The sequence below is a fragment of the Heterocephalus glaber genome, unplaced genomic scaffold, assembly GCF_053883595.1.
Source record: "Heterocephalus glaber isolate CG9 unplaced genomic scaffold, H.glaber_assembly_v1.0 deba00001687, whole genome shotgun sequence".
NCBI classification, from domain to species: domain Eukaryota; kingdom Metazoa; phylum Chordata; class Mammalia; order Rodentia; family Bathyergidae; genus Heterocephalus; species Heterocephalus glaber.
In genome coordinates this window covers 22,639,070-22,666,986 of record NW_028258412.1, presented here as the reverse complement: position 1 = coordinate 22,666,986, position 27,917 = coordinate 22,639,070, and the positions used below count along the sequence as shown (strand labels likewise).

The following is a 27,917-nucleotide window of genomic DNA, read 5'->3' as shown; positions in this document are numbered from 1 at the left end:
CGCGGGACGCGGGGTCGAGGGCGGCGCTTCCGGTCGGCGGAGCCAGACGGCCCGAGCGGCGGTGGCGGCCGTGGCGGCGGTGGCTACCGAGACGTGGGAATGGCAGGCGCCACGGGCGAAGCCCGGTTCGCTGGGCTGTCGCTGGTGCAGCTCAACGAGCTGCTGGAGGACGAGGGCCAGCTGACGGACATGGTGCAGAAGATGGAGGAGGTGAGCGCGGGGCGGCGCCTGTGGGGCCCGGCGGGGTGCGTGCGTCGAGCGGTAGCTCGGGGCGGAGGCGACTGCAGCGCTCCAGTTGTGTCCAGGGGACCCGGGGGACAGTGGGGGCGCTCGGGGCGGGGACTCAGACGACAGTGGGGACTCCAGTTGGGCTTCGGGGAGCTCAGGCGGGAGAGGGGTACTGAGAGTTGTTTGGGAACCGGTGGGGGCCCTTGAGGCGAGGCTTGGGACACTCGGACCCAAGGTGGGTGTAAAGCGGGAGACTAGAGCCTGGAGTGGGGATGCGGAGACACGCGGAGCCAGTTGGGGGACTGAGATTGGGTCGGGACGCGGTGAGACTGGCCGGGCCCGAGTGGAGGAGAGGACTCGGGGTGGCTGAGGGGGCCAGGTCCGGGCAGGGGTTCGGGAGTCTGGGGGTCTGAAAGTAGGTTTGGTGGGGCTCGGTGCGAATCTGGGAGAGGCTCGGGAGGCCCCGGGTCTGTCGCCAAGTCCAGGAAGGGCTGTGGCGGGGGTGGGCGGAGGTCACGGGCGCAGGCGGGATGAACTGGGAAGGGTCTGAGTGTGTGGGGGTCCCGAGCGTCCTGGAGGAGGCCGCAACAACTTCCCCTGTGGCTTCTTTGCCTCAGTCCCATGGGTGGTGGCGGGATCCTTTTTTCCATAAGGTTTGCCCCTGTCCGTCCACCCCCCCCCCCCAAGAAAAAGGGAATGTGAGAATTCCCGTGACTGGCTTTGCCCCACATTGTCCCACCCCTCTGCACTTCAGAAGCTGATGGGGGGGGGATAAAATGGGAGTTGGGCGCCCCCTCCTCACCCCACCTCTCATTTGACAGTCAGGGGTCAGCCCAGCCCTGGGAAGGCCTGGTTCTCTTCCTCTGTGCCTCGCCCGTGGTTTGCTCTTGGGGTGACTGACTTCTCCCCGGCAGACTTGCAATGCGGACTTCCTTCTTTTTCTTTCTCACGGGCCTTTGGGACTCTGAAAGTCCCGTCCTCTGGGTGTCCAGCTGGCAGGTGGACCCAGACTGCTACAGCTGTTGGCAGCCCACCGACCACTCCTTTGTCTTTAAGTCTGAGCCTTCCCACGCCTAAGGCGAGCTGCTCGCCCCAAGCCCATGTGGGGGCTTTTGGCTTTCTTTCCCTAGAGGGATTGTTCAGCTCTGAGCCAGCCCCCTTAAAAGGGAGCTTGTGTGGAGGTTGTACATTTAAAATCCCTGGAAAACCCTCAACAGATCATTGTCTGGAGCTACAGAGAGGCCACTGTAGTAAGATAGTATCAGTCTTTCCATTAATACACCCCTTGTATTCACAGGCTTTGTAACTTGGCACATAGCAGGTTGCTCCTAGATGCAATTGACGCTATTTATGTTCTCCATGTGGCACTTTCCATTTTAGAGAATAATAAGTGACAAAATCCATCTTTCTTGACTGAATGAGAGTTTCATGTCTCCAAAGAAAGGAAATCTTTGCTAGTTTCTCTGCTTTTCCGTTGCTGGGAGACGTTTTGTTGGTTGTCAGAGGGGCATCTTTCTAGTTTAATGATAAAATGACAGGTGTATTTTTCTCATGTGCAACCGCCAACAAGTTACTTTGTTACAGGTGACTTGTGTTTCAGTAAGAACAGAGTATGATAGCTTTATTTGTGGCATATTAAAAAAATAAACTTTTAGTGGAGAGGAGACTGGGGAATGAGTCAGTTTCACTCAGGTGACCCCACGGCTGTTAGGGACAGCCGCACTCATTTCCTTTATGTGGGGACATGGAGATTATTATTTATAGAGAAAGACAAATTAATCTAGCAGGATTTTTTTCTTTTTCTTTTCTTTCTTTTCTTTTTTTTTTGGTACCAGGGATCAAACTTGGGTCCTTGCACATACAGGGCAGGCGCCGGAACCATTGAGCTAAATCCCGGGCCCCTCTTTTTCTTTTTTTAAGTAAAAGTGACCTTCATACTCAAGTACCTTACAGAAATATTTAGGCCTGACTCCACTTGGTTAGAACCTGTATTTAAATTACTCAAGAGTGGTTTGTTCTTTTGGGTGTAGTACTTTTAAAACCAGGAAACTAAAAATAAAATAAAACCAGGAAACTGAACTTGCCAAAATAGCTAAGGCAGCTCACCTGGGCAGGGTCACAATCGGCAAATCCTGCTGCCCTGGTTGTGTGTGATGTGTTTCTAAAGGGATGGGTAAAAGGAAAACAGCCAAAGTTTTGGCCATTGTGGTTTCACTCACATGGGAATGCCATGTGTAGGTTTGGTTTGGAGGTGGTTTTGAGACACAGAAGAAAATATTTTGTGAACTGTTGACTATTGACCAAGTGAGACATTTATGATAGGGTGTTGGAGGGCATTCGGACTCTGGAACCCTACCCTGTGGACAGTGCTTGCCACCTCCCAGCCTGGGCTTGTGGGCAGTCACTTTGTTTTCTGAGCACCAGGGTAGGGAGGATAACAGGACAATGACATCTGTGGGTTTTTTTTTCTTTTTCTTTTTTTTGGTACTGGGGATTGAACTCAGGACCTTGCGCTTGCAAGGCAGGCGCTGGAACCACTGAGCTAAATCCCCGGCCCAGACATCTGTTTCATACAGTTGTTAGAAAGATCAGGTGAGATCGTGGTTGTTAAACACTGACACAGCTGCAGTTAGTGCTCAATTGAGAGTAATTGCAGCTGGTCGTGGTGTCTCATTGATGGAATCCCTCCAGCGTTCTAGGAGACTAGGGCAGGAATACTGTAAGTTAGAGCCTAGCCCAGGGAGTTTAATGAATTAGCAAGACCCTGTCTTACAATTAAAAAATAAAAATGGAGGGCCGGGGATTTAGCTCAGTGGTTCTCCCGCCTGCCTCGCAAGCACAAGGTCCTGAGTTCAATCTCTGGTACCAAAAAATAAAAAATAAAAATGGGCCTGGGATGTAGTGCAATGTGGAAGGCCCTGGGTTCATTCCCCAGTATCACAAAAAAAGTTATTAATAATACTTAAGTTCTGTCTTTGAAAGATTACTGTCAAATACCACATCTTGAAAAGTTAATAAGGTCTCATCTCACAAATTTGAGGTGAATTTTGATTTGCTGTTTAGTGGAGGAAACACTTTACTGTTCTATGGTGAAAATGGCTGTGTATGTCAGTAGGTCTGGGAAGAGGTGGTGAGTGGAACAGGCTTTCACAGTAGAAGATCAACCTTAACTGAAGGCTTTTTTTTTTTTTAATTGGCAGAAGGAAGTGTTCTAAATTGTATAGTAAGGCTTCTTCAAGCCTGAGGGGATATTTTGTGGTGGTTGGAAAGTGTGGCTGGGTTTTGAAGTCTTTCACTGTCAAGTTGAGGCGTAGCTTTGCATTATGCCTCTCTTACATTGCTGTAATTGTGGTGTGTGAGTTGGAGCAAAGCTCAGGACACTCTCATGTTGGAACTACCCTATAGACATTTTGTGCCAGTGTGATCTTTTCTTTCTTCTTGTTTGCTACATAGTTCCCTAAGTAGAGTAGTACATCCTGAATGGTCTTTACGGTCTGTGTCCTTTTGCAGTGGGCTGAAATTTCTTTTTTTGCGGGGGGGGGGGGGGTCGGGCTGAAATTTCTTATGCACACATTTACTTTTTTTTTTGGGCTGGGTCTCCCTCTGGTGCCCAGTCTGCCCTTGACCTTCAGTCCTCCTGCCTCAGTCTCCCTAGGAGTTGGAATAACAGACACAGGCCCCTGCATCTGACTCATTTTTGTTTTTATTTAAAGTTCTTTTTACATGATGGGGGAATGTGTCTTTATCTGTCCACATTAACCTGTTGAACTGGCAGAGCACTCCCTTAAAAGGAACTGTTGCTTGGGGGATTAGGCAACTAACCCAGACCTCTTGGGTCACTTCTCCCCTTGTGCTTTCAGAGGAAATGCTGCTTGGCTGATGCTAACGGTGAGGCTTCACCGAGGATTCCAATTCTGGACTTCTGTTTGTGTGGCAAGTGAGAATGCCTGCATGCACAGATGCTGAGGGTGTGAAAGGCAGATTGTTTTGTGGAAAGTAAAGAGCTCTGGTCTGGAAAAAGCCGCCTTCCTTAAGGTCTTTTGGCTTGATTCCTGTGTGAGGCCTAGGACTACTGCACCGATCATAATGGCTCATTGAGATGTTGACCCCAGCTTTACATCCGGGGACTCCTTCGGGACACGCAGGCTGAATGGATGCTGGTGGGACTTTGGTGTTGAGCAGCCGAGATTTGAAGTGTGTACTGCTGGAGTTTGTTTCTCTCCATGCGGTGCAGTCATTACTGTCCGTGGAAAGGCTTCCACTGCTGTCGTTCACTTTTTTCTTCTATGGATAATTTTGTTGCTTGAGTAAAACATTACTTTGCCCAGGAATATTTTCTGAAATTTGCTTTATCTCATTTTATTTTAAAGGAGCATCATGGTTTTGTGGGAAGAATGTAGTTAAGAGTTGTGTGGCCACTTTTAAGTTGTCTAAACTCTGCTTCAGGTCCATCTGTGAAACGAGGATGGTGATAATGCCTGCCTGTTAGGGTCCCTGTGTGGTCAGACTCCCTTCCATTAGTAAGAGATTTTTGGGACTGTTAGACTGCTTTGGATGAAATTTGATCTACTTAATTTTATTTAACTGCTCTTCGTTTGCGTTCACTTGGAAGTGTAGTGTGAGCAGTATAGCACAGGTACTAAAACCAGAACTGGCTTTTCTCATTTTGGTACCAGGGATTGAACTCAGGTCCTTGTGCCAAGCCTTGAAACCACTGAGCTATATCCCTAGCCCGTTTTTGTTTTTGTTTTTTTTTGAGACAGGGTGTTGCTATGCAGTTCAGGCTGGCCTTGGAGTCACTATGTAGCCTGAGCTGAACTCCAAATTGCAGTGAACCTCCTGCCTCAGCCTCCCGAGTGCTGGGATTATAGTCACAGGCCACTATGCCTGGCTTCAGAACTGACTTTTTTTTTTTTTTTTTTGGTACTGGGATGAAACTTGGGTCCTTGCGCTTGCAAGGCAGGTGGCGAAACCACTGAGCTAAATCCCTGGCCCTAGAACTGGCTTTTGATACCAGCAGTGGAACCTTTGCCAAGTGTTTAGTCTTTCCAATTGCAGTTTCCTTGTTGGAAATAAAGGGGATAATGATAATAACCTACTTCTCAGAGTTGTTGGGTAGATTAAATAAGGATGTAAGGTGCTTAACATGGTACTTAGCACAAAATGAGCACATTGTCAGTAATTATTATTGGTTATTATTGCTAAAACAAAAAGGTATCGTGTTCTTGCTGTTTTCGTGGAAGATTCCATTTCAGTTCTCCAACTCTTGAGCACTTGCTGGGAGTGAGGTATTGTTCAGGAAGCACAGGGCATGATCCCTGGCATGGAATTTGGCATAACCAGGAACACACACATCTGCTGTGTGGGAGAGTAAGAAGTACAGAGTTTCAGCTTGGCAAGATGCACAGAATCTGTAGGTTGGTGGTGATGGTGGCAAAATGGTGCAAATGAATTTGGTGCCATGGAACTCTACTCTTGAAATGGTAAATTTTCTGTTATGTATGTTCTACAGTTTTTAAAAAAGAGAATGAAAAAAGTCAGATGTTAATAATGTTGAAAGTCAGATCAAAAGATTCTTTCTGGCTAGATTTAATGTAAGAAAATGGACTGTGGTAGGTGTGTAAGCATTGAGAAGATAAATGACTGCAGCACTAACGCGTGCAGGAGGCGTGGGGAATGGCATAAGGAGTGCCAGCATGCCTGCCCCCAGCCTAGGCGTGAGCGCTGCCAGGCCAGCGAGCGCCCATCCTGCGCACACCTCTCTGGGCCCCGGCTGCTGTCTTGGATTCGGTGTTTCTTTCCCTGAACTGATGGACAAAATGGGGGATCAGGAAGAAGTGACAGAAACCAGAGGCATGGGCAGAGGAGCTGGGGACAGGCTGCCTGACTAATGAGTCCCTGGCTGGCCTGGCCAGGTGGGATTTGCTGATGTGTCAGGAAGTGGCAAGAAACGAGAGTGGCCAGGGTAGAGTGCCACATATGAGCTCCGTGGCAGTTACTTTGGTGGCCAGGACCAGAGAAGCTGTCGAATCAGAGCTGCTCTTCAGGAAGATTCACTTGGCAGCAGAAACATGGGCTGCCTGGGTGTGATGAGACTCAAGAAAACCAGGTTGGAGGAAGATACAGAAGGGTAAGTAGGAGCCGGACGTGATGACACATGCCTGGAATCCCAGCTATTTGGGTGGCTGAGGCAGGAGGATCACAAGTTTGAGGCCAGCCTGGGCAAGACCTTATCTCAAAATAAAAAAAAGCTGGGGATGTAGCTCAGTGGTAGAGCGTTTGCTTAGACTCTAGGTTCAGTCCCTAGTACCGCAAAAGGAAATAGAGTTCTAGGAGAGGGCATGGAACCACCTTCAACCCCATCCCTGGCTTGTGAAGGACTCATCAGCTTTCCCTTCCAAAGTGCTCCCCCACATCCACAGTTACAGTCGTGTGCTCCTCTGGCTTCTTTATTTACCTCTTCTGTGGCACTTGACACTCCTGTAAGTCCCTCGCCCTGGGGTCCACCACAGTACCTGGCTTGGAGGATGTACCCATTGGCGCTCCTCAGCCAGTGCAGGTGACTGGGCTTCAGGTGGGTGTGAGCTCGGAGGGAGGAGGGCCCTGACCCTGTTAGAGGGAGGGACAGACCCGCACCTGCCCGACCCTGTCCACAGGCCGGAGGAAGTGCGGCTCTAGTGCGCAAGTGAATAGCTGTTTGAGCTGTCTTCCAAGTGCTGCTGGATTTGACAAGGAGTGTGAGGTTTGATAGGTCTCCTGGAGTCGGGTGGGTTGGGAGAAGGGACGAGGCATTGAATAGCAGGGAGACAGGAGTCCGAGGACCTGGCTTTGCAGACAAGTTGACAGGCTATTGTTGCTGCGGCAGATTGGCCAAAAGCTGAACAGAGTAGACCACACCATTTGTGTGCAGAGGGTGTGCGCTCCAGCTAGCGAAGGCTGGTGTGGTGTGTATTTGGCTTTTATCTCAGCGTTGTAGCAGAGAGTTGCTGTGGAGATTGGTGCCGGGTGCACAGTACAAGGTTATCTACAAAGCCCTTGGTGGAGGTCCCTGTTGACTAGGTGATCACTGATGCGAAGAGCTCGCTCAGACAAGAGTTCTCTTCCAGTTATTTCCTTCCGCAGCGAGTAGCACTTAAGGAAAACCAGCCTTTTCCCAAAGGAAGGGGAAAGTTCTGTGTAGAATCCCTTCATGGGGAGGAATGGAAGTAGAAAAGTGGTCAGGGTTTCATTTGCTCTAGGTTTCCTTGCTGTTTCAACGGGAAGCTTTTAAAGTCCTCATGGAATTGTGAGGCACCTTGTTTGTGGACAGTGAGTGTTTGAATAGCATTTCACATGCTGCTGTGGCAAGTGTTATGTTTAAGTCAAACCTTTCGTCATTTCCAGTGTGTGGCACAGTGTGGCAGTGTGAGGCTGTGCTCGCGTGGGGATGGAGGAGGGACATGCTAAGTGCTGACTAATGTTCGCCCCAGACAGCAGTTCACAGACACAGCATAGTTCATGGAAATTTATTCATTTACCCAGACTTTATGGGGAATGTGAAACCTGTAAGCCCCTGTCTGTGTCCCGCCCTCCCTTCCCTGGGGATTGAACCGCAGCCCCAAGTTTTCTTTTTTTTTTTTTTTGGTACCGGGGATCGAACTCGGGATCTTGTGCTTGTGAGGCAGGCGGCAAAACCACTGAGCTAAATCCCTGGCCCCCCAAGTTTTCACCTTCAGGGTCATGCAGGTGTGCAGAAGCTGGTGGAGCTTATACACCCAGGGGGGCAGAGACCTAGCAACCCTCTGCGGGGTGGACGAGGCTTGCAGGGAGTGATTCCTGGAGGGCACAGTGACTCAGAAGCTGTGAATCGGAGGCTGAGGTAGAGTAGCCCAGGCGAAGAGGGGGCAGGCTTGGGGCCTGGGCTGGGTGGCAGCAGAGGAAAGTGTGGGGAGTGGGCGGTCCTGCAAGGACTGCTCCAGGGCAGAGAGGGAGACAGAGAGGCCAGCAGGGACCAGATGGCTTCAGAGGCTGAGTGGTCAGGAGCTTGGGCTCTGTCCTCCAGCCAGGGAGCTGTGGGGGATTTAGTAAACCCACAGTGCTGGGCTGTGGTTGGTCACACTTGATGTTTATGTAAATGATCCTGGCAGCCACAGGTGTGGGTTTGAGGGGGTAAGACTAGAAAGCAGGAGGTCACTTAGGAGTGGAGAGATAATTGATAAAACTGAATTTTGGGCAGCCCAAATAGTGGACTTGGAGGACAGAGCAGAGCCTGCTGAGTCTTGCTTTGCCTAGTTCAAATAATACTACACATGGTCATATGGTGTGTCAGTCAGTGGCACATTTTAAAAGGAAAAACTAGCAGAGTCAGTAACATCATCAAGAAATACATGACAGAAAAAGAGGAGGCAAAAGTTATGAAAATGTACAAACATTGGAGAGCCAACTATTAAACATGGTAAAGATGAGATTTTTTGTTGCTGTTTTTGAGACACAGTCTCACTGTGTAGCCCAGGGTAGCTTCAGACTCACAGCAATCCTTCTGCCTCAGCCTCCTGGGTGCGAGGGTTACAGACATGCACCACCACATTTGGCTAAAGGTGAGATTTTGATTACTAGAATGGAATACTTTAGGGCAAGTATTAAAGCTTCTAAATCCCAGTTTCCTCATTGTTCACACGACACTGTTAATAATATCATCCCACATAGCTCAGGGTGCTGCATGCCTTTAATTATTGCTGTTTGGGAGGCTGTTGGGAGCATATTGAGTTCAAGGCCAGTCTGGACGACATACAAGACCCCATCTCTTACAAACAACAAACAAAACATCTATTGAATTATTCAGGGATGAATAAAATAATGTGTATAAACTGTTTAACGCTGCCTGGCAATAAGAACCACCCTGTGAATGGAAGCTGTTTCTGGTGTGGGGCCATTTGATTTGGGCTCTAATTTTGTGAATGTTGATTGTGATTAATTAACAAGGGTTCTATGGCAGATAAGTTCAGGAAACCAGTGAGTTGAAGAGGTGTGTGTTTTGTTTTCCTTCTTGCCTGCTCACTTAGTTTCTTCCTCACATCTGGAGTGTGTGGTGAAGCGCTAGAGGGGCTTACCTGTGTACAAGGTATCCTCAGATCTAACAGGGAGTGGGGTGCTTGGTGGGACACCCGAGGAGACTTGGTTTCTGGCGCCTCCTTTGGCAGAGGCTTATTTGGGGGGTGAGTGTTTCCATGGCCCAATGGCTGTCTTAGTTCATGGCATTTAAGAAAATGGGGAATTATTTTGTATTTTTTACTTCTGATCCCAACTGATAAGCCTCTAGTATTTTTTCACATTTTATAGAAAAATTAGAAAATACAGAAAAATATATATACAGTACTACCACCACCACTCAGAGATAAACATTGTTGAAACATTTTGTTTTCTGTCTCCCCATTGGGATGATTATGTAGCAGTTTGCTTGTTTATTTTATTTATTTATTTATTTGTTTGTTTGTTTGTTTGTTTGTTTGTACCGGGGATCGAACTCAGGACCTTGCGCTTGTGAGGCAGGCGGCAGAACCACTGAGCTAAATCCCTGGCCCTGCTTGTCTATTTTTAACCTAAAGTTATATTTTGTGCATTTGCTTACCTTTTTATTAGAATATTGTTACAAGGCATGGTGTTTTGTTTTGGTTTTTTTTTTAGTTTTGTTGCATGAGTTACACCTCAGCCCTTTTATATTTTATTTTGAGACAGGGTTTTGCTAAATTGCCCGGGGTTGCCACTAACTTGTGATCCACCCACTTAGCCTAGTAAGTGGCTGGGGTTACAAGTGTCCACCACAACACCTGGCTCACAAGGAATAGTTTTTAATGGCTCTGTGATATTTTATCCTGTGGCTATGTCATAATTTATGTGTTGGATACTTTACCTCCATTTTTGTTATCATAAATTATAATTAACATGTTTGAAATATGTTAAAATGATCAATATTTAACTTTTTTGTTGTTGTTCTTTGGTACCAGGGATCAAACTCGGGTCCTTCCCCTTGCAAGGCAGGCGGCGGAACCATTGAGCTAAATCCCTGGCCCCTAAAAATGAGTTTCTAAGTTTTACTGTAGTTTGGATCTTGAAGTCTCCCCAAAACCCACGTGATAAAGGTGGTCAGCAGGGCAGCACAGCGGTCAACAGCTGATTCTCTACATCAGATAAAAGTCCATAGTCTTGCTGTGAAATGTAAACAAAAGAATCTAGAGGAATTGATTTTCTTTTGATTAATTCCTTTCTCTACTCAGACTGAAAAAAAAAAATCCCATTATGAGAAGAGCATTTTCTCCACTGAAGTGATCAGTAATTGAGGCCATATGAGAATTAAGTTTATTAAACTGAATTCTGAGTCAGGTTTCAGGAAATTCATAACATGTAAGAGCAAAATTATCAAAAGATATTGTTTAAGCATAAATGTGCTGTCCACTTGGATAAGTGTTTTTCTACAGTCTGAAAAATGCTCATAAATGAATTAATTTCCCCCTGAAGGACTGGGAATTGAACCCAGGGCCTTTGCTCTGGGCTACATTCCTAGCCCTTTTTTTATTTTAAGACGGTCTCACTCAATTGCCCTGGCTGGACTTGTACTTGCTGTTCTCTTACCTGCTGGTCATACGTGAATTTATTGAAATTGTGATTAAGAGGAAAGAGACCAGGAAGAAACACGAAGCTGTCACTGAACATTGAATGCTTTGGTTGTTGGTCCTGGCCAGAAACTGCTAATGAGAAATCAGGGCGGGTGGGCCCACCTGTTCTCCCAGCTGGGCAGGAGGCATTCCGGGGTTTCTCCACTACCAGGAAAAGAAAGACTGCCCTGGTGCGGGGGGGTGGTCCCCCACCTCCACTGTGGTGAGGTGTCCAGGCCTTTCTGCTCCCACACCCGAGTGCCACAGTACTGAGGGCAAAGGGTGTCAGAGCTCAGACTGCTTCCACCTGGTTTTATGTTTGGTAATCATGGGAATTTAGTATATACCTGGCAGCTGGTGAACGAGGAGTGAAAAAAAAGCTGTTTGTGCTAAAACTCGAAGCGGAGTGCTGTAGAAAAAGTTAATATAGGTGAGTGGCTAGCAAGACTTGGGGTGAATCCAGTGTGGACTGGATGGGGGAAATTAAGACTCCACCGTCTGCTCTCCTGTTGCTGGCACAGGTTCTGAGTTCTCCCAGCGGACCCATTCTCTCAGCCCTTTCCCTTAAATGAACAGGCAGGTATGTGCGCTTCTTTACAGTGTCAGCTTGTGTGCCCTTACCCACACTGCCCCATTAAAGGTTGATCTTGTGAGGCGGAGGATTCCCTGGCTCAGCTGCTGAGATCCTGATTCTTTAGGTCTGGGTGGGCTGAGTGTGACAGCCCTGTGCCTGTGGGAGTCAGGGACAAGGCAGTTAGCTGTGAACTGAGTGGGCAGCTCATCCGGTCCTGAGACTCAGTCCTCCCTCCACCTCCCCAGGCCCCAGCCATGAGGTCTGTGGTTTTTTTCAAGTAACATTTTATTGGGCCGGGGATTTAGCTCAGTGGTTTTGCCGCCTGCTGCGCAAGCGCAAGGACCCAAGTTCGATCCCTGGTTCAAAAAAAAAAAAAAAAAAAATCCAACATTTTATTGCATATGCCAGGTATCAGAACCGTTCTCACCTCTTGTTATGTTTTATTCACATGACTCACATAAGTCCAAGAATAGGGAGAAGTTGTTTTTCCTCTTGAATATTAGGAAATAAGTCTTGTAGGAAAAAACAAACATTGCCATGTTGTGCCTGTCGGAACTATAAAAGTGACAATTTGTGTGTCTCTGAGATGACTTTATTTCTTCATTTATTTACTTATTTACTTTTGCAGTATTGGGAATTGAACTTAGGGCTTCTGCACTGAGCTACATCCCAGCCCATTGATTAATTTTGAGACAGAGTCTCTCTAAGTCACTAAGTTGCCAACATTGAACTTGAACTTGTGATTCTCCTACCTCAGCCTCCCAGAATGATAGCATTACAGGAATACCATGCCTAACATTTATTTATGAATGAAGAAAGGGTTTTGCTATGAAGTCCAGGCTGTCCTTGAATTTACCCAGTATACCCTCGAACTTGTGTTCCTCCTGTCTCAGCCTCCCAAGTGCTGGGATCACAGACATGCAACACCACGCTGGGCTCCGGTCCATTTATTTAGGAGCCTGTCCTTTGCGTTTTTGTGGTCACTTGCCCTTAAAGTGAATGATACACTGATTTTTAGCTCCAAGCCAGTTCCATATTGGAAGGGATTGAGTTTAGATCTCATTGCCTCCTGCTTTGTGAGGGAAGAAAGTTTCACCTGAGGGATTTTGACATCTTTAATAAAAAAATAAGCTATCTCAGGGTAGGATATAGTTGAGTTGGTGTGTATTAATTTACTGATTGGAAGTAAATGTTCTGTTTGTTGAGCGGTTATTTCGGTGGAGCGGTAGATTTCCTTCCTGAGTAGGCTGTAGCCTTGGAGATGGTTTCACACAGCCCCCAGGAGAGCTGTGTTTTAGGGCAGTTTCAGAATGCTCTAAGTTCCTTAACTGTTTTTTCTATTTCAGATCTTTAGTTTTATCACAGTGTTGAAACAGTCCCACTTGTTAAGTTTTTTAGTGAAACTGAAGGAGGATTATCATTGAATTAAACCGCCTCATTAGGCAGTGCTCACAGCACACCTCTGGGATTACAGGCTTCCTCGGATGAAATCCTGGAGTCAGCTGGAGACAGAGGTGAAATTCATCACTGCTAAGCTCCTTCTCAGTGGAAGATGAATGTGAGCCCAGGCTCACATTGCCCTGTGACTTTGTTAAAATCTACCTTGAAATTAGTCAAGCGTAGTGCAATAGGAAGAGGTGCCTTACCCTGGCCTGAACGTGTACAGACCTTTCTCTGTCTTCTAAGCCACGAACCACTGTGTTTTTGTTGTTGTTGTTTTGGTACCAGGGATCAAACTCTGGACCTTGTGCTTTCGAGGCAGGCGATGGAACCACTGAGCTAAATCCCTGGCCCGCCACTGTTTTAAAGTCCAGTGCAGTCTCAACTATTCTGCTTGTAGAATAGTACAAAAGCTAGTGCTTGTTTCTCCTTCATCTTTGTGTTACATGTAACTTTGAATTTGATTTTATTTGAAGAGGAAAAAATCAAAATCAAAACAGGCTTCCCTCCAAAAGGAAGCAGTGTTTCTTCACTTGATCCTTAGCCAAAAGGCTGAGAAGCGATGGAAGCGGTGTTTCTTGAGAAGGGTTTGGTGTGGCAGTGGAGGAGTCGAGACACTGTTGAACCAGAGTCAGGCACACAGTCAGCCCGAGGTCTCCCACGGCCACAAAGGGCACCTGAGCGTTGGAGAGCTTGGCTGTACCTCACTGAGGTCGGAAGCACATCCAAAGGCTGAGGTGACGTTCCATCGTCTGAACCAGTGGCTGAACTTATTGGGGATTTTCAAGTATTGCTCCAGCCCCAACTCAGTCTCCCAAAAGTTGGGTTCAGGAAGAGGAAAGGACCATTTATCCTGTTTTTCCTATGTAAACTATATTTCACATGCTCAAATAGGAAAGACAAAAGTCTTTTTTATAGAATTCAAGCCAGGACTTGCAGAGGATGTTAAAGAACTATTAATTTCATTAAGTGTGATTATGGCGTTGTAGTTAGGGTTAAAAAGTTCTTACTTGGGCTGGAGATTTAGCCCAGTGGTGCCTCCGCCTGCCTTCCAAGGGCAAGGTCCTGAGTTCTATCCCCAGTACAAAAAAAAAAAAAATCTTACTCATTAGCAGTACATGTTAAGGTGTTAAGGAGTGACTGATGAGCCAAGGATTGAGCTCAGTGGCGCTGCCACCTGCCACGCAAGCACAAGGTCCCAAGTTGGATCCCTGGTACCAAAAATAAAATTGTTCAAGAGTGACTGGTGGTTAAAAGTACCTTAGAAAAAGAAATGAGGCATGGCAATGTGGCTCAGTGGCAGAACATTTGCTTAGCACATGCAAAGCTCTGGCTTTGGTCCCCAGCACCACAAAAGCGAAAGAAAGAAAAGGTGGTCGTATGGATGAAGCAGGATTGGCAAATATTGCTGATTGTTGAACCTAGGAGAAGGTTGCACCTGGTTTCATACTTGTCCGTATACTTTTGTTTTAAGTTTGAAAATAATCACATTAAAAAGTTAAATAGAGGCCAGGGATTTAGCTCAATGGTTCTGCCCCCTGCCTCAAAAGCACAAGGTCCCAAGTACCAAAGGTCCCTGGTACCAAAAAAAAAAAGTTAAATAGAGCTGGGTGTGGTGGTTCGAGCCTATAATCCCTGCACTTGGGAGACTGAGGCATCCCCGTCGCCTGGAGTTTGAGGACAGCCTGGACTACATAGTGAGTTCAAGGCCAGCCTGTCTCAAAAACAAAACAAAACAGTTAAATAGATCTGAGTTGGAATGAAGCACAGATAATTCTTGGAACTTGAGAATAGCTGATAGTGAATTAGTGAATCCCCCTTGGCTTCTGTGTGTGGGCATCATGTAGAAAACATGTGTGGAAGCAGAATCGCCCGACCATAGCAGGTCCTGTCACCACCCTCAGATTTCATTTCCTCCCTCTGGGGTAGATATAGCCAGGTTTGCCTCACTCTACAGAGAGGGAGAAGTGGCCATGAAGATAGAAAGAGGAGGTGGCACGGTCTGGAGTGTGCAGTAGGTGCCCTGGAGAGATTAGCAAATACTGGATGTGGAAGGTACGGAGAGGAGTGTAGTTTTCACACCACCACCAGGAACTCATCTTACCTCCATTTAAGCCTTTAAAATCATATCTGCTTTGATTTTTTTCCCCCTCTGTACCAGGTATTGAACTCAGGACCTTGCACTTGGGAGGCAGGTGTGTGCCACTAAGCTAAATCCCCAGCCCCTGCTTTGATTTTCTTCCTTTTTCTCTCGAGTCTTTTATTTGCAAAGCAGATGCCGTCCTATAGGACCAAGTGGATGTGTCGAGCTCCCCGGCCTGAGCAGAGTGCCTGCAGAGGCTCGCATTTGTAGCTGATCTTGACCTGGAGACTGGGGACCAGACTGCTCTCTGCTCCTTGTGTGCCCGGAAGCCTGACACAGGCTGCTTCCTGTGTTTCATGAATGAACAGCCCAACCAACCATTGCTGGAGCATGTTGTGGCCAGCAAGAGCTATCGTTGAGATCCAGAACTTGTGAATGATTTTAAAATACATGAGCAAATTACACTGGCTTCAGGGCTCTCCTAACATTATCCTCACATGCTGGTGTCAGACAGAGCCACCTTTTGGCCGAGGTGTCTCCACGTGTGCGGCCTCGAGCAGTCACTTTGTCATCATCTTAGCTTGTTTCTGGGGCCTTTCACTGCCAAGCCATTCTCACTGCTGCTGCAAACCGGGAGCGCAGGTGGCTTTCCAGTCATGATCTGTTTATCTGTAGTCATGAGCTTTGATCTGTGGTGTTGTTTACGAATTTGTGATAAACACCAAAAGAGCGTAGCAAGGTACTGACAGAGCTGACAGGCAGTGGCCTGGACACTGGAGATGAGCCAGTGTTGAATGATGTGTGTGTCTGCAGCAGCACTCGGGGCTGTGCTGGTGGGGGTGGTCAGACAGTTGTGCTGGTCAGGGGCCTAATGTCTTCATCAGAATGGAAGATGGGAGCCCACGTGTCATCAGGAAAAGTCGCATCAGCGCCACATTCAGCTTGTGTGGTTTGATGCACACACAGTTTTTCATTCACATTTCTCGCTCTCAAGTCTCTCACTCATTTGGTTGTTCATACTGGGGGTTGAGCCCAGGGCCTTTGCACTAAGCTGTATCCCCAGCCCTTTTTTGTTTTTATTCTTTTATTTTGAGTCTGGATCTTGCTAAGTTACTTAGTTGCCCAGGCTGGGGTTGAACTCGGGATTCTTCTGCACCTGCCTCCTGGAGTGCTGGGATCACAGGTGTGCGCTCCTAGGCCCAGCTCCAGCTTTGATTCTTTTTTTTTTTTGGTACTGGGGATCAAATTCGGGTCCTTGCGTTTGGGCAGCAGGCTGCGAAACCACTGAGCTAAATCCCCAGCCCCAGCTTTGATTCTTAATGAAGGACTCCTCACCAGAATGGGGTGTGGACTCCTCAAGGGCAAGGCAGGCTGGGCCTGCCTGCTGCCACTCCTTAGGGAGGGGACCCAGGAAGAAACCATGCCCCATTTCATTGTCCTCCTGCCCTGGGTCTGAACTGCTGAGCCAACTGGAAGCAGAAGCAAGTGGCTGATTAAAGTGGCCAGTAAAGCTCAGCACTTGGCTGGAGGGGCCAAAGCAGGGCGGAGAGCGGGTGTTGAGGACAGGTGAAGAGTCCAGACTGCGCTACCTTCTTGTGGCTGCTCTCAAGATCACCATAAGCTGCGTGGTTTAAAACAATGGGAAGGTGTCCAACACAGTTGTGGGGGCCAGAAGTCCAGCCTCAAGGTGCCGAGTGTCCCCTGGAGGGTCCAGGGAATCTGATCCTGCCTCCTCAGCTTGCAGCTGTGTCCCCCAACTCGTGTGGATTGTGCCTCAGGAAAGGAGGCCGGGGAGCACCCAGCACCGAGGGTCTGGCTGTGTGGGGAGTGTGGAGATGGCTCGGAGCCAGTTCCAGGGCCCCTTGGTCAGGGCGCAGTGGTGGCCAAGGTTTGGAGGAGGCCGGCCTGGATTGAGGAACACGAGGGAGGAGAGCCGTGGAGTCCCTGTGTCTGACCAGGCATTTGCTGGCTGAGCACAGTTCGAGGGCCACTCTGTAAATGCTAGGTCTTCTGAGAAGGGCCTTGGGGACAGGTGCACCTCTACTGTTCACCTACAGTGACCCAGCCCACACCCAGCAGACTTCAGCATTATGAAGTGTTGCCGTCCGTGTAAATTTGCTAGAATTCGGAAACGCCACTCTTTTGTAACAGTAAGGGGTTACGTGGTAGTGTAAAGGAGTAGCCAGGGACTGCCATGAAACGTTTCTCTCGGAAGTACAGACAGATGTGTCTGAGAAGGCACCATTCTGGCTCTAGAGGGGGAGCCAGACTCTGCCAGCTCTGGTTCGAGCTGCACCCGCAGAAGAGCTGTTCTGGAGGGCATTGGTGGAACTGCAGCCCGCACCAGCACCAGCTGGCAGGGCTGCATGTGCTGTCCTGTGCTCGTGCCCATCCTGGTCCCTGTCCCCTGGAACTGTTGCACATGCAGAGGGCATTTCTGTTTGTTTGCCTGTTTTTACCTAGTCTTGGGGAGTGAATCCAGGGTCTTCGTACTGAGTTACATCCCCACCCCTTTTTATTTTTTATTCTTCATATTTTGGTACCAGGGATCGAACCCAGGACCTTGGGCTCACGAGGCAGGTGGCAGCACCACTGCGCTACACCCCCAGCCCTTTATTTTTTATTTTGAGACAGTATCTCACTAAATTCCCCAGGCAGGACCCAAACTTACTATTCTTCTGCTTCAGCCTCCAGAGTACTGGGATTTACAGACTTGTTCCACCACACCAAGCTCCAGAGGAAAATTTTTATGTTTTCTTATTGAGTTTATTTTCTCCTATATTCCCCCAGCCAAAATAAATACATACTGGAACTGAGTGTGGTAGTGTGCACTTATAATCCTAGTTATTCAGGAGGCTGAGGCAAGAGGATCGAGAGTTTGAGATCAGCCTTGGCAACTTAATGAGACCCTGTTTTAAAACGGGCTGGGGTTGTGGCCGGGGATTTAGCTCAGTGGTTCCACTGCCTCGTAAGCTCAAGGTCCCGAGTTCCATCCCTGGTACCAAAAAAAAGGGGGGCGGGTTGGGGGTAGGTATATAGCTCAGCGCTTGCCTAGCATGTGCAGAACTGTGAGTTTAATCTCTCCAGTAACATACACACACACACACACACGCGCGAGATAAATGTGTTCTGAGAGATAAAGGGATACCCACATTTCTGACTTAGACAAGTAAAAGATAATATTTTTATTTTTAAAACAAAGAAAGGCAGTTTGTTTTTCAAGAACACCTGCCCTTTCCACCACACTAATACCCTGCACATTGGTGGTGAAAGTGGGAAGACTGAAAGGGCCAGGATCCTGCCTTGCTGGGCTTGCCTGCTTCCAGTCGGCGCTCTGCACCCAGGACAGACAGCTGGCAGAAATAGCTTCACACGAATGGGTCTTGCTGCATGTGGCACTCGTGCATCTCATTTTCCTTGAGAAAAAAATGGAAACAAATGAAACTGAGTGCATTTTTAAAATGTTTCTTTACCACAGAGAAATTATTTCCTGAAAAGATTTCTTTATGGTTAAGAAAAAAGGATCATAAGAAAGATCAAGAGATTGGCACCGCTGTTGTGGATTTCAGATTATTTGGTGGCACCTGCCATGGAGAGAGGACCCGAGCACCTTATGATTCTTGTTCTTTTTATTCTAAAGACACAGAGGCCCTGTCTATGCCGTCACACAGCCACCGGGCAGATTTCCCCACAGCCTGTGGTCTGTGGGGGCGGCTCTGCTCCTTCCAAGCCAGGTGGCCTTCGCTTTGCAGAGTGGGGCTGGATGTTTCCTCCCCTTGTTCCTCAGTTGGGACAGCAGAAAGGGCTCTTGAGGAGCAGCACAGGTAATGCAGCATCAGAGAGTTCAGGGCCTCGGAGTATGGAAGAGCCTGTCCACTGCTCGAGAAAGGAAGCTTCACTCACCTCAGCACACACTCCCTGGCCCCTGGCCCTGCTGCCCTCATCTGCCTGAGAGGGTGCTGTGGGGATGTTGGGGTGGCCATTTGGAATTTCTGATGTTTATTCACAGGGAAACATCTGAACGACCAAAGGATATAAGAATCCCAACCATTCTAAGTCTTTAGATGTCACGGAGTTTTATGTGACCTCTTTGCTGGCTGTACACTTTGGCTTTGTTTCCTGTGGAGATGAATTGGCTTTTGGTTATAGCCTGAGCTTCCCTGTGTTCCTCTCTTACAGGACTTTACAATATGTAGGACAGATGATTTATATCACATGGGAATAGATGCAGTGAGACTGAAGCAGTGGCTTTCAGCTTAGCTGCACGCTGGAATCATCGGGGAAGTTGAAGTGTTCATACCTGCCACCCCCTCGTAGATAGCTGGAGGGGGTTAGGTTGGTCAGGGAATTGGGGTTCACAGTATTTTGATTTGGCAGTATGTGGGGTTGAGTCCAGGGCCTCACACGCACTAGGCAAGCATTGGGTTTTTAACACCTCATCCCCCCACCTCACCCCCACTCCCAGTTATTCTAGTCAGGCATGGTGTTGCCTACCTGTAATCCCAGCTACTTGGGAGGCTGAGGCAGGAGATTGCAAGTTCGAGACCATCCTGGGCAGCTTAGGGAGGACCTGTCTAAAATACAGTGGAGTGGCATGGCGTGTAGCTCAGCCCTCCCTGGGTCCAACCCCGGGACTCTGATGGGCAGCTGGAGTGGGACCATTGCTGCACAGTACTGGGCTTCAGCACTTGAGTGTTGCTGCCTTTCCAGGGATCACCTGGGGAGACGTGCACTCACAGTGCTCCTGCGCCTAGGACTTTCTGGGAAATTTGCTTTTGGAATTATCTAACATCCAGTGAGGGGCCCTATAAACCCTGACAACAGACTCAGTCTCAAACGATGTCACTGGGGAGCCTGTCTGTTGCTTAAGGATTGGAGGCACTTACTCCTTGACCAACCCCGCTCACTCTTACTCTGTATTTTGTTAGCCACCTTTTCTTGCCAGACTTGGCCTCAGAGGAGTTTTGGCCTTTTTTGGCCAATCGGCAGCAGATCTGATCTGAGCAGGTCCCTGCCGAGGGGCTGCTGTGTGCTGTCTCACTGTGCCCCACCCAGCAGAGGTGCAGCTCCTGGTCAGAGGGGAGAAAATCTGCTGTCTGTTTTTGTTATTTTGTTATTTGAGAATATTTCGTGTTTGGAGTCATGGAGGGTGTGGCCCTTTGGGATCAGCTATTGTTTTGTTTTGTTGTTTGTTTTTAATTTTTTTGGTACCAGGGCATCAAACTCCCGACCTTGGGCTTGGGCTTGAGAGGCACCCGAACCACTGAGCTAAATCCCCATCCTGGGGTCAGCTATTTTTACTCAGTGTAATCCCCATCCCCTGGGGCTTTGAGCTGTATCTATTGGTAGTGTACTCTTTTTCGTTGCTGGGTAGTATGGATGTTGTGCCTGTTCACCTGGTGAGAGATACTTGGCTGAATCAGGATTTGGACTGTACAACAGCTGCTCAGAACATGTGCCTTAGTCACTTTCCTGTCACTGAGACACAATACCTTACACCCACAAGGGAGGAAAAGTTTATTTTAGCTCACAGTTTGTAGAGGTTCAGTCTGTAATTGGCTGGCTCCAAGACAGGGGGCATGGCAGAGGAGAAACAGTCCATGGCAGGGTAAACAGGAAGCTGTAGCAGCATGGAGCCTTCCTTTCCCTTTTATCCCATCCAGGCTACAGGCCTGCTGGTTGGTGCCACCCATACCTGGGGGAGGCCTTCCCATTGTCCACACCCAGAACTATGCTGAACCAATCAGTGGAGTAATTTACTTATCACACACCCTTAAGCCACATCCACACACCCTAGATCCAGCCACCTCTGAAAGCCTCACCTATGAGCGCAAGGGGCTTTGGGGGACCTTTAGACACAAGCCATAACATTCTTGTGTAGGTTTTTCTGCTAATGTAAGTTACTCTGAGATAAATTTCTGAGAATACAGTTGCTGGGTTATAGGAAGGCTACATGTTTAGTTGTATAAGGAAATGGCATCTGTTTTCCAGAGTGGCTGTACAGTGGTTTATTTTTGTTTATTCTTTTATATGGCCTAACAGTTGAATGACATACTCTTCTGCAGGACTTCGGGATCTAAAACCCCTAGAGAGCAGAGCTTGGAACTGTGGTGGATCTAGGGAGCTCCAGGAACCAATGTTAAACTAGGTCTTTCCAGTGCCAAGAGTTTCTCTGCTTGCTTGAAGCAGCAGAGCCCGAGCCGGGGATTTAGCTCAGTGGTGCCGCACCTGCCTTGCCATTGCAAGGTCCTGAGTTTGATCCCTGGTACAGAAAAAATTAATAAAAGAACAAAAAGACTTCCGATCCCTGGTACGGAAGGAGAAAAAAAAAAAAGCAGCAGAGCCAGGTGTGGTGGCACTACCTATTGGGAGCCTGTGGCCGGAGGATTGCCACAAGCTCAGGGCCAGCCTGGGGTTCATAGTGTGAGACCCTGTCTCAAAAATAATAAGGGGCTGGGAATGATTTAGCTCAGCAGCACAGCGCCTGCCTGGCAAGCGTGAGGTCCTGAGTTTGATCCCCGGTACCAAAAATAAACAAAATGAAATAAATAATAAAAGCAGCAGGAAGAGAGGGGAATATTTCTGCTGCCCTAATTTTGAGGATGTTCCTACTTTTTATAATTTTTTTTTTTTTTTTTTGGTACCAGGGATCAAACTCGGGATCTTGCGCTTGCGAGGCAGGCAGCGGAACCACTGAGCTAAATCCCTGGCCCGACCTTTTATAATATTGAGTTGGAGATTTACCTTTCAATTTTAAACTGACCCTAATGTTTGGGGCCATGGCCGGGGGTTGTCTGGGATACAGCTGTGTCTGCTGGCTGGCTAGGGAGCACCTGATTGACCCCAGGCTTCCCCTCGGTCTCCGTGCTCTGTGTGCCCGCGTGCTGGGAACTAGGCACGAGCAGTAAAAGATATGGTGGGTGGTGCAGGAGGGAGGAACGGCTCCAAACTACTGCATGGAAGGGAGTAGTAGCAGAGAGAAATGGGGCAGCGGGGGGCAGTGTCGGAGGCCACGATGGCTGGGGTTGGGAGGGAGCTCCGTGGAGAGCCCGCTGGTGCTGGCTGAGCTTCACTGCTCCTCAGAGGCACTGAAGTGCAGAAGGCAGAGAGGACCACAGTGGACAGAAAGGAAGCTTGAGTCCAGATGTGTTGGGCTTTTGTCTTTAAATACTCTTGGGCTGCGTTTTGCCCTCAGCTATTTCTCAGAGCTCTGAAGCGTTCCTCTCCCTGGGTCTGTGCCCATGTTCTCCTTTACCTACCAAGTAGCCTGTCATCGCCACTGGAGGAGACAGTGCAGCCTCCTCCGCTGGGCACAATAAGCCACTGTTGGGGTCCGCGTGGCTCATGGTGCGGACCCGCACGCTGCACTGTCGGGGCTCCCTGCTGGCCGTGCCGTTGGAGCTGGATGGTGAAGCCTGCCTGACCCGGCAGCGGGTCCCCTCTGGGAAGAGCAGTTCTTTAGCCCAGCCCTGTGCCTACAGCTGCTTCCTTGCAAGACAGTGGCCACGTTAAAGCTTCCAGTAACAGCGTAGCCACTGTCTGGGGGCTCTGTACAGAGCTCTAGGACCAAGCACACCCTGGAAACAGTGGGGAAGGGGGCTGAGCGAGTGGGATGTGAGCGGGATGCGGTCCCGTGCAGCCTCTGCCCTGGAGGTGGTGTGGCCTGGGAGCGGCGAGCCAGCGGGCTCTGGGCTGGGAACCCACAAGCTAACACACTCGGGCTCTCTTGCAGGCGCAGGCTGTTCAGCTGAGCAAAGAGATGACGCTTGCCAGCAACCGGAGCCTGGCGGAGGGGAACCTCCTGTATCAGCCTCAGCTGGACACCCAGAAGGCGCATCTGACTCAGAAGTACCAGGAGCTCCAGGTCCTCTTTGAAGCCTACCAGATAAAGAAGACCAAATTAGGTAAGTTTGGTAGGGGATCCTCTGAATAGTCAAGGGAAGGATACATTTTCAGGGTGTTGCCTTACTAGGAAAGGAATATCCTGGGAAAATTTCAGGTTAAGACAGTGACTGTTGTAGCAACATAATATATATATATAATATATATGTGTGTGTATATAAAAGTTTTATGCATGCCGGTTGCTGGTTTATAAAAGAGACATCTTTGAAATTCAAATGTCTACCTTCTCTAAATAGCATAGAAAAAAGGCACTTTTCTGAGTCATGCTGTGTATTTGGTCCTCAAAGTTGACCAGTGGTGTATTTATCACTGGAACATTTTACAATCACACTTTAATTTACAGTTGTTATGAAGAGATGGAGGAATTGAGTATTGTTTAGAGTTCAGAGTGCTTTTGAGAGCTTTTAAGGGAAAATTATTGTTGTTATTGAGACAGGGTCTCACTATGCAGTTCAGGCTGGCCTTGAACTCACTATGTAGCCCAGGCTGGCTTTGAACTTGCGGCAATCCTCCTGCCTCAGCCTCCTGAGTGCAGGAATTACAGGTGTGCAACGCCCGGCCAGATGATGATGATGATGAAGAGTGGTGCCAGGATTGAATCCAAGGCCTCACACAAGCTCGGCAAGCACTCTGTGTTTACCATTTTCAGGGAGCATTTAGGAGAACTTGGGTTAAACCCACCTCCTTCAGTAAGGCTACAGCTATAGCTTATGTTTGCTGCCCCCTGCCCCATTATCTTCAAAGCTTCAGTGAAAATATACCACCATACCCGACCCAAGCAGGAGAAGAGGGAGGGACTGGCAATGTGCAGGTGAGGATGTACAAACATCCACTACTGGCAGGAATAGAAATTGGTGATGCCTAGTAAAGTGATTGTATATGCCCTGTGATTCGCAGTTCTGTATTTGGACATCTACCCCACAGAAATGGATGTTTGTGTTTTATCAGAATATAAGAACAAAAATATGTGAGTTGGGCGTGGTGGTACACACCTGTAATCCCAGCACTACGGAGGCTGAGACGGAGGATTGCAAATTCAAGCCCAGCCTGGGTAATTTGTGACTCACTGAGGCCTTGTCTCAGAATTTAACAGTGCTGAGGATGTAGCACTCAGTGTGCAGGCCCTGGGTTTAATCCCTAGTACTGCAAAACAAAACAAAATGTGTGTGGGGTGTGGAGGCGCACACCTGTGATGTCAGCACTCGGGAGTCTGAGGCAAGATGTTGAGTTCAAGGTCAACCTGAACTACACAGTGAGACCCTGTCTCAAACACACGGAAACCCAAATGCGTGCTGCAGCTTATCTGTGATAGCTAATTTTGGAGACCGCCATCTGTAGAATGATGGGTAAGCAGGCTGTGATGTTTGCTAGTACACAGAGATGGGCGCAGCACCAGGCAGAATGAGTAAGGTCCAAGCGCTGTCGAGTGAGAGAAGCCGGACAGAGCAGGCAGTGTGGCTGCAGAGCTGGGTGGGCCTCACCGATGGCAGTGGCATCGGGGCACCTGGGGGTGGACATGAGGGAGCCCTGGAAACATCCTCTCTTGACCTTGCTGGGGCTGGGGCTTTACGCGCTTGTAAGAACGTGGGATGCTTCAGATGTGTGTGCATGATTGAGCTGCCACTCAGATGGGGGAATGCACAGCTGTGTGACAGTGTTCCTGTCACGTGTGTGAGACAGCCTGCTCCATGGGACAGATGGTGACCCCCGGGTGTTGTGATGCGCGATGCTGGGCCTGGGTCTCCTGCGTGCTTGCTCTGCACATCTGCTCTGGTGGTGGATTTAAAGGCAGCCCTGGGCGGATGTGACTCCTGGCCTTTTTGGGGCATGGGAAGGCGTCTGTGCGGGGTGCAGCCCCATCGCGTGCTCCTGGTTCTTCCAGATAAGCAGTCGAACAGCGCCTCCTTGGAGACCCTCCTGGCGCTTCTTCAGGCAGAAGGGGCCAAGATCGAGGAGGACACTGAGGTACGGCCAGCCAGCCTCAGTGGGAGGCCCAGGGCCTTTCCAGGTTTCGGGTCCCTCTGGGCAGTCAGCAGGCCAGGGAGCCCACATGCGTGGGGCTGTGGGTGTAGGGTCTGGCCTGGGCTGGGGAGAGGGCCAGGCAGGAGTTGGGGACCACAGGCCACCTCCGGGAGGCCAAGAGCTGCACTGAGTCAGCGCCGGGTGCCTGGGTGCCGGGGCCGAGCTGCCATCTCCTGTGGCTGTGAGGCAGCTGGTGGTCACAGAGCCTTTGGACATGGCCAGCGAATGCTCAGCGAGCCTCTTGGGGCATGAAGGGACGAGTTAGGGCTGGCAGCGTGTGCCAGGGTTTGCATTGCTCTGTAACCAGTGGGTGCTGGTGGGGCCCAGGCAGGCACAGCAAGGTTGTTCCAACCCTGGCGAGGGCAGGTCTGTGGTTAGGGTGCAGCTCGGGGAGAGCCAGGAGTGTGGGCTCCGGCTGCTAAGCTGTGACGGCCAGGCACGGGGCAGTGGTCACAGCTCCGGGCCACCCTTCCTTGTAAGGCTGGGTCCTGCCAGGCCAGCGGTCTGAGGCTGTGGTTCTGGAGAGCGACCCACAGCATGGCCACCTACCTCCTCCCGTGGCTCTACCTGGGGATGGCCTCTGCTGCCCTCAGCACAAGCTAGTTGCACTCCGGGCTCTGCCGAGCTGAACACCCGAGGGGCATTTCCAGAAGGGGCGCTGGAAGGAGGCTTCCTGGCCGGTGGAGGGCGCTGTCAGTAACTGGGTTTCTGCTGCCTCGCTCAGAACATGGCCGAGAAGTTCCTGGATGGCGAGCTCCCCCTGGACGCCTTCATTGACGTCTACCAGAGCAAGCGGAAGCTGGCCCACATGCGGCGGGTGAAGGTGGAGAAGCTCCAGGAGATGGTGTTCAAGGGCCAGAGACTTCCACAGGCCCCAGGCCCGCTGCCACCCAGGGTGCCTGAGCCCGTGCCCGCTGCCTCGCTGCCCTACCCTGCCCTGGAGGCCGGCGGGCCCCCCTCTGTCGTTCCTCGGCGCATCGCCCCACCGCCGCCCCCAGTGCCTACAGGACGTTTGGCCACCCCCTTCACGGCTGCCATGGGCTCCGGACAGGCCCTGCCATACCCCGCGTCGCAGTGCCCGCCCCTGCCGCCCCGCGTGGGCCTGCCCCCTCCTCAGGGATTCTCAGCGCAGCTGGTGTCTCCTTACCCACCGGCTCTGCCCCAGAGGCCCCCGCCGAGGCTGTCTCCGCACCAGCCGGGCTTCATCCTGCAGTGAGCACCGGCGCTGTCCTCCTGAGACGCCTCGGCCCGCCACGCCGCTTCTGCATGTGCAGACTGCCGGTCCGGCCGCGGGCAGGGCCTGGCTCCTGGGCCAGCGTCCATCTGACTTAGAGCTGTAGGTCCGTGGTAGGTAGAAGTAGAGACCCAGGTTATCACCCGAGGCCCCAGGGTTGCTGGGCCGCAGCCTGGCCGCCTGTGCGTCACGGAGGTTTGCGAGGCGTGCGTGATTTCTAAGTATCTAGGGTTGACGGACTCATGCATTTGGGAAGAGAAAACCTCTGCCACTCCCAGCTAGAATCTTGGTCCTCCCGCTGCAACTTTATTTAATAAGCATGGCTAATTGTATCTGTTTTGTTATTTTCAAGCCAGTGCTGTGTCTCACCCTGGGAGGTGCTCGTGGCCGGGCCACCATGCCAGCTGCCAGCTGCCCGAGCATCGGGCCGCGATTGTGAGTCACGCAGCCCCTCCCCCAACCGGGCTGCTCCTCATGCCTCAAAGCCATGGGCGCCACCCACCCCGGGGCCACTGCTGTCCAGAGGCCCTGAGGAGCCAGAGCCGGCTTTCCCAGCCTGGTCCCAGCTCCTCCTGTGAGCCAGTCAGCCCCTGAGGGTTCTGTGAGGAAACACTCCCCCAGTATTTTTACTACATGTCCAATTTTCCTGTTTTATATTGGGAAAGAAAACTTTTGACACAAGACCATTCAGGGAAACTTTTTAAAAATGCAAATACTGTTTTGAGCAGTTTGCGATGCAGATGAAGCAAATGCAGTCTCCTTCCGTACGATGCGGGTGCCCGTGCTGTGCCTTACCTTTACCTGGTGCCAGGGCCGAGGCCTGCAAGGTGCCTGCCGTGGGTGCCGTGTGGCTGCAGGCCGGGCGGGCCCACAGCTGTGACCCCAAAGGCCCTGGCCTAGAAACAGGTGGGGGAGGGGCCGGCTGGGATGTGCCCCAGGGCGGGTGGAGCTCCTGGTGCGGGCAGGGGCAGGGGGCTGTGAACGCCTTCCTGGGGACGCCACACCCTGCCCTCCCTCACTCCTCGTCCACTTGTGCCACGTGTGCAGACTCCAGGCCCCCCGGGCAGCGTGGCACCTGTTGGCAGAACAGCCCATGTGCCATTGGTGGACCTCACCCTGCCCTTGCCCCATCACCTGTCGGGCAGGGCTGCCTGCCTTTGCCTCCACTCCCTCCGCTCCTTTTCCTGGACTTGAACTCTACTGCACTGTTCATTGTTTTGTAAAGAAACAAAGCTGCAGGACGATTCACTGCCTTGCCAGTCAGGTGGGCTTGCCATGCTCTGTGGCTCTCGAGCGAGTGGTGCCCCTCCCGGATACCTCTGCTGCCTGCCCGCGGTGTCGGGCGTGTCCAGCCGCACAGCCACAGCCAAATGCGAGCTTGGTGCGATGCTGCGAAGGAGCCGCCAGGCTGGCCGCACTTGCCATCGCCGGCCTCATCTGGCGCCGTGGCTGTAAGCTGTAGGACCATTTTTAATAAACCGAGAACTGTTGAGAGTTGTGTCACTTCTTCACCTGGGGACTCGCGCAGTGGGTTTGCTGTTAGAACATGAGCGATCAGAGTGCCAGCAAGGCTGCAGATGAGCATCTGTCCTTGTGGTTCAGCAACAGCTGCTGAGACTGGCGCTGCCTGTCCAGGCCCCGGCACTAGGGACGGTATGAGAGTGCGTGTGTGCACACGTGTGTGCAGGGTTGCAGCCACACTGCTGGGCAGTGCGATCAGTGGAAACTCCGGGTTTCCTGGCTTCAGGTGGTAGAATTTCGTGGCTCTGACCTTGTGCCAACGGGGACTGTCTTGCTGGTGTT

At 50.2% G+C, this 27,917-nt stretch overlaps 1 protein-coding gene across 2 annotated transcripts; it reads left to right on the top strand.

The window, feature by feature from the left end:
• Vps37b (VPS37B subunit of ESCRT-I) lies at nt 1–27,604 on the top strand. 2 transcript variants are annotated; one of them, XM_004843909.3, is made up of 4 exons: nt 1–210; nt 22,689–22,860; nt 24,741–24,823; nt 25,605–27,604. In XM_004843909.3, the coding sequence occupies exons 1-4, from the start codon at nt 100–102 to the stop codon at nt 26,094–26,096; spliced, it is 858 nt and encodes a 285-aa protein (XP_004843966.1). In that variant the 5' UTR covers nt 1–99; the 3' UTR covers nt 26,097–27,604. The 2 variants fall into 2 exon arrangements, with proteins under 2 accessions (XP_004843966.1, XP_021113238.1); XM_021257579.2 differs by lacking the exon at nt 1–210 and adding an exon at nt 3,800–6,358.
• Nucleotides 27,605–27,917: the final 313 nt, after the last annotated feature.

Excerpts from the sequence above, each read along its gene's own strand:
- Vps37b (XM_004843909.3), top strand. The coding sequence starts at position 100 with ATGGCAGGCGCCACGGGCGAAGCCCGGTTCGCTGGGCTGTCGCTGGTG. Across the intron at positions 22,861-24,740 it reads GATAAAGAAGACCAAATTAG|ATAAGCAGTCGAACAGCGCC; the intron begins GTAAGTTTGGTA and ends TGGTTCTTCCAG. Across the intron at positions 24,824-25,604 it reads AGATCGAGGAGGACACTGAG|AACATGGCCGAGAAGTTCCT; the intron begins GTACGGCCAGCC and ends TGCCTCGCTCAG.